The following is an 8,892-nucleotide window of genomic DNA, read 5'->3' as shown; positions in this document are numbered from 1 at the left end:
AGGCTGGTGGAGGAGCCTGGATGCAAAGGCTGGGGAAGGAGGCTGTCATAGGAACAGGGTGCCCAATTTGGAGTGAAGCTGGCAGAGGAGCCGTGTGTTGGAGCAGCCCCAAGCATCCTCCGCCCGGCTCCATCCCGGGGAAAGGGCAAAATCCTCGCTGGGGGCTGCCATGGAGCCTGGAGCCGCCTAGGGTGGGCTGTCGACACCCAAACGCTCTCCCAAAGGGAATGACTTTCTTGAGGAGGAGAAAGTCTGCGCACTCTTCCCCCCAACCCCCAAACAGCGCTATTTTGAAGAAAAGCCACTCTCGCTCCAGCTGAGCACCCTCCTACCACAGGCTCCCCGTCCCCTCCCCGCTTCCTCACCCCGGACCCGCGGCCCCCCTGATTCCCCCGTCCCGGCTGGGCCCCGGCAGGAAGGGGAGGGACCGAGGGCCATTCCAGCCGCCCGCGGAACTCCTCTTCCCCGCCGTCGGCATGTCGGCGCCCGGGACGGGCAGGCAGCCGCTGCCCGCGGCGGTAAGGCGGGTTCGGGGACGCGGGGAGGGCTGTAAGGAGGGCGGCGATGCCCCTGGTGCCCCGCGGCCCCGGCGGGGGAGCGGCTCCGCGCCGGGCGCCGCCCTGGGCGCGTCCCGGGCCGGGCACTGCCGGGCAGGACGGGCAGGAGGAGCAGCCGCAGCGCCATGGCTTTCGCCCGCTGGTGGTACGCCATGGTGAGTGCGGAGAAAAGCGCCGGCAGAGCCGGGAGCACCGCGGTGGGGAGAGGGAGCACCGCTGTGGGGAGCCGGGAGCACGGGGTGGGCCGGGCCGGATACTCCCGCCACTCCCCGGCCTTAGGGACGGAGAAGGGGGTAAGGAAAGGGGAAGTTATGGTGCGGCTGGAGGCGAGACAGCGCTTTTTAAAAGAAAAAAAAAAAGCCTCAGTGGTTCGGGCCAGGTGGAAGCGCTCCTCCCGCTGTCCCTTCCGCATCCCATCCGCTGTCAGAAAAGCGACGCAGGAAACTGAGGGTTCTGGTGCTATTAGCAGTTTTCCTCGTCGTTCCCCCAATAACGCGGGCTCTGGGGGTGACGAAAGCGCACCAGAAAGCGTAAGACGAGATTTTTTTTGTGGGAATGTTGCTGTTTCGGAAAAAACCGGCGCTGCGCCTTTTCCCAGGAGCGCTCTTCTCTGCAGGTGCTGCCGGGAAGAGCCATCGCTTGCCAGACCCTCCCTGAGCAAACCACGGCTCCCTCTGGCTTGGACAGACTTGGGTCGCTGCTCATTACTGTGACGAACCCGCGACTGCTTTAAAAAGGCTTTAAAAAGCTTTTAAGAAACCTTTACGGTTTGTTGTGCATAAGAGGAAGGGGTTGGTCTCTGTATTCTTTCAGTATGGAGTGGCGAGAAAAAGTTTGCGTTCTGTTAAAGCTTTACAGAAAGCATATGTTGTGAAATGTTGGTTTCAGGGAAAATATCACTTTTATGTATTTCCTATGTATATGATCAGGCAGGTTAAATCTCTTGAGGTTAGAACGGTACTTTTAAGTTGCTCTGTGTAGCTTGGATCAGTTTTAGCACTGATTTAGCAGTGATCACTGCTTTAGCTTGATCACTGTTTTAGCAGTGTTTTCGGGTATCAGCCATTGTAAGTCAAATCAGTGTGGTGGAGGTGACACAAAATCAGAGGGGAAAGTTTGAGAATTAACTGCACTAAGCTGTGGAGTGGATGTAAAAGGCCTCGTTACAGCTCTGTGTCATTGCATACAGGGGAAGAAAAGATATTAAGACACGGCTGTGTGTGTTGAGGTAAGAAGTCAGTTCCCACAGCTGCTCTTTTGGAAGCCCCTGTTTGTGGTTGTTGGCACTTGTGGGCCTCCACGTGGGACTGGAGTCCTCTCTTGTGCATGTGATTCACACTGGGGAGGTAGGAGAGGCAGGAAACGTGGGTGAGAGGAACAGACACAAAGGAGATGAATGTTTTTACTGGCTGCTGTATTTAAAGCTGGGGTTGGATGTAATAAGAATCTGGATTTCACCTTTTGATTCCTTACCTGGCTTGATTGTAACTCCCCAGCAACTCTTTTGTATCTGACAGTTTTCCAAGCAGTGTCAAAGAACTCTGTCTTCCTCCCAGTTCCAGCTGAGAGTGAAGGTCAGCTTCCCATCTCCTTAAATAGTGGTAATTCTAGTGGTGATGCTGAGTTGATTGCCTTCAGCTGAGAATCTTGCAAGACTTCACTTCTCACCCAGTTACTGCACGTCCACCACGATGCTGTGCAGAGGCCTTAAACCAAAGGCTTGCTAATGCCTTCTAAATCTCCTGAGATTTTGAAGGAATTTCTTGGAAAGCCTTTAGTGAGGGTTGGATTTTTATGCACATAGGTATCTATTCAGTTGTTAGTAATTTTCTCTGCTTTTTCACCAGTTACTTTCTAGTTTATGAGTACTATTTGAGTCAGAAGTTTAAAGCTATGTCTTAATAGTGTGGTGACATTTTTGTGCACTTTAGAACAAGATGAAAATATCAGGATAAACTTTCCTGCTCATGACACTTATGTATTTTCGTGAACATGTGATTATGGGTAGGATTGTGTGGGTTTTTTCTTAGTTAGTAAGGTTGGAAAATATTTTGAGCCAGCTTAAAAGCTACGAGGAATTGTTAGCTCATGAGTTAAACTAAAATTGTCACTTCAGCTGTACACCCACTGTTGGTGTGACAGGGCTGGAGCTGCTCTGATCCACTGACTTCATTAGGAATCTGTATCTTTGGCGCTGTAAGGGAAAATGAGCAGAAAAGGAAAGAGTGCCCAAAGAAGAAGTCAGCTTGTCATCATGAGTTATGAATATGAATGAGCAGTGAATGTACACTGTCCCAAATAAGCTGAGCTTCGGCTTCTGACTAAACAGATTGATTTACTGCCTGGTTTTTGGTTTTTGTTTTGTTTTGTTTTTTTTGTTTCTTTGAGGGGTTTTTTTTTTTGTTTGTTTTGTTTTCTTAATATATTTAATTTTTTTAGTGGAGGGTTCAAAGCTTGGAAATCCAGGTAAGAAAAGAGCTGTTGAAGGCCACTATTGAAACAGGATCCTTCATCATACTTTATGCATTAAGTGTTCAGGGAGCCAGCATGGTTTCCTCAGGTGTACTGTGAAGCTCTGCTTTCTGAGGTTACCTCTTCAGGACAGCAGACTTTACTGCAAGGCATTGCTTTCACAGGCTGTTTTACTATCTGAGGCCAGGGAGTGAGTATCAGGGCTCTGTGTGTACACAGTGCATTACTCAACTTACTCAAAACAAAACAGCTTCGGTCTGACCATATGTGCTTTGTGCCCTGAGTTGGAATAAACATATTTAGGCTCTGAGTCAAAGTGTCTTTATTATAAATGCTGTTTGGCATAACCTTCTGGAAGGAGATGTCATGCTTTTAGTGTCTCTCTGTCTTTAATTTAGGGGTAGCAAAGTTGTGGTCCTTGCCCTAGTTCGTTCTGCATCCTCTCTGCACATTGAAGCTGCCCTGGGGTCCTTCAGGGCGTTGTTCTGCCTGAGGGGTGGTTGAGGGAATCCTGCCAGTCCCCTTCCATATCTCTCTCTTCCTATTCCTGGGTCTGGGTGCCCTTTTGGTGCCATGGTCCTGTCTGCTGTGGGTTTCTTTGGTATGAAGATGAGGAGGTGGACTTAGGGAGGAAGAGTAGCACCAGATTCAGCCCTGATGAAGGCCTGACATACTCAGTAGGAGACAAGTATTTAATTCTTACATTCCTTGGCTTTATTTAGTGAAAGAAAAAAAAAAAAAACCCAAAAAATAGCAACAACTAGAGACCCTGCACTTCATTTGGTGTTGCTGCTTTTAAAGCTGTGTCTGAATTTGAAGAAGAAAGCAAATGAAAGTAATAGAAGACTTTTAATAGCTGGATTCAGGATAATACTTGATTTTTGGAGCATTTTGATGCTGAGGGTATCCATGCAAGAAGACAGCCTCACCAAGAGTGTTCTCCTTTAGCTCCTGAGCCTCTTGGCAGTGCTGGCTCTGAAATTCCCGTTCTGTCAGCAACAGGACACTCACTAGCATTGCTCTTAACTGATGTGTGTGCAATGTGCTTTTATTGTAGCTGTGAAAAGCACAGATAGCTGGGTAAATTGTGTCTCTACTGGAAGTGCTATTACGGAGCAGTGAATCAATTAATCTCTTACCTGAATAGACAACCTTGTTTTTCCTCTAAAGAGGCACAAATGGAATATGAGTATAACATTTCCAATTTCAAAACTCATCGAGTGTCTTAGTCATAACCAAACTCATTTTAAAAACTTGAATTGTTAGAGGTTGTCCAAAACAATTATTGAAATTTTTGTTGCTATAATACTTTTTTTCAGCCTGCCTTTTCTCCTGCTGATGTGCTGGAACTGATTTCTGTTGAAGATAGTGCAGTGATACATGGATCATTACTTTCTCCCTATGTGAAGAAAAATCTGCAGGAACTCATTACTTAGTGGATTAGCAGGCTCTACCTCCTGCTGCTCAGTCCTGAAAACAGAAGGGAATAAATGGGTCTTGAATCATCTCCTGTCTTTACTTAACAAGACAAACCAGACGTGAATCCTCCCTCCCAGATGTCTCAGTTGCTGTGCGAAGTTACACTAGCTGAGATCGTAGAGAGTAGCTATATTATGTTGCCTTTTATATTAACTTCTTGCTTTTTGCTTTTATTATTTTTGAAAAGAGATTTCTTGAGGGGCCACATTCACCACTTTTCAGGGACACACACAGTTACAAGATGCTGGATACCAGCATACCAGTGTGTGTGCTGGGCAAATTGTGTCTTTCTTTACACTGCTGCACATGGGAAGCTACTGGGATTGTATATCAGGTTAAGTGAAAGGAAGAGGAGGAGATAAAAGATGCAGGAGGTTCAGGGATCCTGGAAGAGCTGTGTTTCCCAATGTGCATCTGTGCCTGAGCTGTTGGAGCATTTATTTTTTCTGTCGGCACCAGAATTACAGCAGTCATGGTAACAGCTTTCTGTCAGGTGAGGAGGTGCTGTCAAGCATTTCAGTGTATCTGAGGGGAGTTCAGATGTTGGAGTGGGTTGTACACATCATGTTGGTGTCTCTGAGAGCTGTTCAGTAGCTGCTGAAGCCTGTGGTTCTGACATTTCCAAAACAAGCACTGGAGAGCGAGGGATGAGTGATCAGCTGAATATCTTCCAGAACTTTTCATGAGAACAGTCATGTGGCTGCCCTAAGAGTCATGACCTTCAGTTTTTCTTGAAGTTATGCAGCAGGCCATTTAGAAATCCTGTCCATTAGTGAGAAGAAAAACTTTAAATGTTCCCTGCTGTCATACTGTGGTAGCTGAAAGGAATCATCCTTGCACTAAGATGTATGAGAATTTCTTTGTGTGGAAGATATGACTTAAGATCTAAGTAACTACACATCTATTTTCTCTGTTCACAGCATGGTGACAAGAAGGCAAGTGAAGCTTCTTCCAAGGCAGGAGAGAAAAAAGCAGAAGTGGAAGAGGTAAATTCAAGTGTTAGAACATACTAAAAAGAAAAGTTGGCAATGGATTTCCTCATATACTGATTTTTGACTTTTGATAGCAAAGTGGTAGTTTTTGGACAATTCAGTCACTCCAGACATTATTCATCCCAAGAATGTTTAGTTTTGTCTGGTGCTGCTGAGCAGCCTACTAGAAATGGGTTTTTTTTTGCTCTGTTCAGATTTTCCCTAATATTTCACATTGGTATCCATGGAAGTTACTTCAGTGGAGTGTCTGCTGTGCAGTGCTGGTACAGTGTGAGACACATCTGATGGCCCTGGTTTTTCAGTTTCCCAGAAGTACAGGTGAAGGGAGTGTACTGTGATGCTTTCCACCTGATGGTTCACCCACAGCAGAAGCTGTGTGGGAAATAACTTTGCCCAGTCCTGTTTGACTGCACTGTAAATCAGGGTCAGTGAATGCTTTTGTTACAGTCCTCTGAAGTAGATGATTCAAGCAATTGCTTTTCTTTCCTGTTCAGAAAGCAAGGAAGGCTTCCCTAGCCTGAGAACATGTTCCTCCTTTCCTCTTCAGTCAGCTTGTTTTTTTCATAAATATCATTGTGCATTTATACATTCTTGGTTTAATGCCATGTTCTTTGACTGCACATTGTTCTTCTTAATAGAGAAGTGCTGACATTTTTTGGGGGGAGGGTAGGAGTCAAGGCTTGTAGTTTGCAGTTCTGGGACTAATGTTTCTGACCTCTCATTGAGAAAATCTGTTTCCAGCAAAACAAGGCTCTTACTAAAATTTATTGTTCAGATACTTCTGCTTTTTGAGTCCTTAAAATACTGAATGTATGTTTCCTCTTGTGAATTTCTTCATAATTTTTTTTGTTCCATCCACTATGCAGTGCTTAAAAGTGGAAATAGATCAAAGACCTCTTCCACAGACCAACTGAGGGGCATTAACTCCAGTGTGACTCATTCCTACCTCCAAAACACTCTGATTTGTTAAGCAGTTGAGGAAGCAACTCAAAATTTTTCATCAACTTTTGCAAGAGTCTGCAATGTTACTTTTTTTTTTTAAAGTCAAAGATAATTCCTATAGTCTTCAATTTTTGAAGCAGAAATGTATAATATATTTGTAGAGAGCTTTGTGCAGTATTGTCTAGAATATTGAGTTTGTTCACTGGCCTACTAAAAAAGGTTTGGCATTAGAAAAATTACAAGAAAATATGAAGGTCTTTGAAGAGTTTATATCCATACTGAAAGGAAAACAGTAAAATCAGTATGATTGTTGTTTAACCAAAAATAACAACAAACAGCTCTTGTCTCTCAGATTCTTTGGGTGTATAGTCCTGAAGGAATGAGAGAAGGAGGGTAGAGCTTTGAAAAGCAAACTTAGGAAGGGCCTTACACTGGTTTGAGTGGGAGATGCCAATTAGCCACAGCATCAAGAGGAATTCCCATGAATACTGTTAGGGTGTAGAACAGGCTTCTTAACCCCTTCTTCTTGGAGACTTAAAAGTAAACTGAAGAAAACACAGCAGGTTTACTGTAGATAGAAACCTGTTTGGTAAGAGGTGGACTTGCACAGAAGGGATGAAGCTGTGATGCCATGGTGGAAAGGGTTGTGTTGTCCTTGGAAAGACTGATCTCCATCACTTCATTGCCTCAAGATGCTAGCCAAGGAAGGACACTGTCATACTTGTTTGCATAATTTCAGCAGTGCAGCTCAGGCTGTAAGTCTGGATTGGATGGGGGATCTGCTTGCACAGCTTTGGGTTGAGTTTGGCACAATCTGTCAGTCCAGTGATGAGCAGCTGAGTGTGTGTCTGTGCATGGAGCCTTGTAGAAACAGGCAAAAGATATGCTGGAATTTCCAGATGTGTTAAAATGTGTAATTTAAAAAAAAAAAAAACCAAAAATAAAGGAAGTTTTTCATGAGTGTAGATGTCAAAAAAAGTGTGTGTGTTGTATTGGGGACTGCTCCAGGACAAAGTCTCAAGTCACAGGGATCTATCTGAAATCTTGATGTCTTTGTTGTTAGAACCTCATATTTATTGAGTTCACCTTCTAGGGAGAAGACACTGAAAATCTTGATCAGCTTTACTGAAATGTTTTCATTCCTTGTAGGTGTGTGTATGGTGGGGTGTTAACAGAATGGGGGTTGTTGGAATTGCTGGTTGCTTGTGCGTGTGAAGCTGTGGCATATTGTTGCAGCTGGGATGCAGCTGCCACCCAGTAAAAGTGAGTGGTATGCCACGGGTTTCCCATTTCTGCCCCTCTGTTCTTTCACTGTGATGTGACATCATGGACCTGAGCCAACATGTTTGCAGTGTGCCATTGCAAAGCACATGAAATAGCGTATTTCCTTTCTTCCCCTTGCTTCCTGGTGTTCCAAGGCTTTTAGCAATTTGTCAGCATGTGAGGGGCAGCTGGTGTGGTTTTATTTTATCCCCATCTGGATGTTGTCTTCAGCTTATGTGTGTGTGTCCTTTCTACCAGTTTCAGATCACTTCCACTTTTGAGGCCATTGGGACACTAATGCTCTAGAAGCTCTTGGATGAAGTATAAATAGAAAGTATAAATGCTTACACGGGTAGATAGCATAAAATCACTGAAGAAAAACCCAGGATGGTTTATAAAATATACTGAACTTAAGAAATCCCTGGCCCACAAATTGAGTCTGGAAGAGTATTTAGAAGAAACATCAACATGGATCTGAACTGTTTTTACATCACTGATTTTGTTTTCTTTCCTGTCTGCTGCTGACCACTGCTAGAGACAGGGGAATGACAAAAGTGAAGCTTATCCAAACTCAGGAAGGCAGGTCTTGCTCTGGGGTGAGGTGCATGGTCCTGCTATCCTAATCTTGCATGTGATGTCCAGTCAGTGCTGCCTGGCAGAGGGCTGCCCTTGGAGCACAGTCTGTTCTGCTACATAATCACATGAAATTCATAAGAATAACACTGAACAAGTGCTCACATTGTGTGGGGCTGTGGTCTGAAATCCCTCTGCTCTGAGTCAATCCATGTTAATAATATGGAGAAAGACGTGTTGTGTTCTCTTGTTACCGTCTCAGAGGGAAATACCAAGGAGAGATTCTGTATCTGTGTAAAAGCCCAGCCTGTGCATGGCTGCTGTCTGGATGGGAAAATGTGATATTAAAAAGGAAGACAGAGTCATATATTCTAGGAATTGGAAGCCAGAGCTAGAAGTGAGGTCATATTTCACCAGATATGGTGTGAAAAACAGGACCCTCTCTAACATGTTCTGGAATTTTGAGTTGTTCTCTATAGGACTGTAGAACCTGTGCTGCTTGCTCAGCTCATTGTACTTTACTTACCAGGAAATATATTCTTTGGAAGAATTTATATATTTTTTGGAAGAATTATATTCTTTGGAAGGATGAGATGACAGTGATGATTTGTGCT

At 44.6% G+C, this 8,892-nt stretch overlaps 1 protein-coding gene across 5 annotated transcripts in view; it reads left to right on the top strand.

Moving 5' to 3' along the window:
* Positions 1-405: 405 nt before the first annotated feature.
* CAST (calpastatin) overlaps positions 406-8,892 on the top strand; it is a 52,658-nt gene continuing 44,171 nt past the window's right edge. For 4 of the 5 annotated variants that reach the window (XM_058826753.1, XM_058826756.1, XM_058826754.1 and 1 more), the window contains exons 1-2: positions 406-518; positions 5,429-5,494. In XM_058826753.1, coding sequence (XP_058682736.1) covers positions 477-518; positions 5,429-5,494 — 108 coding nt within the window. In that variant the 5' untranslated portion in view covers positions 406-476. The other variant, XM_058826755.1, reaches the window with a different exon arrangement.

The sequence above is a fragment of the Poecile atricapillus genome, chromosome Z, assembly GCF_030490865.1.
Source record: "Poecile atricapillus isolate bPoeAtr1 chromosome Z, bPoeAtr1.hap1, whole genome shotgun sequence".
Lineage (NCBI taxonomy): Eukaryota > Metazoa > Chordata > Aves > Passeriformes > Paridae > Poecile > Poecile atricapillus.
This window is presented reverse-complemented; position numbering and strand designations above follow the sequence as displayed.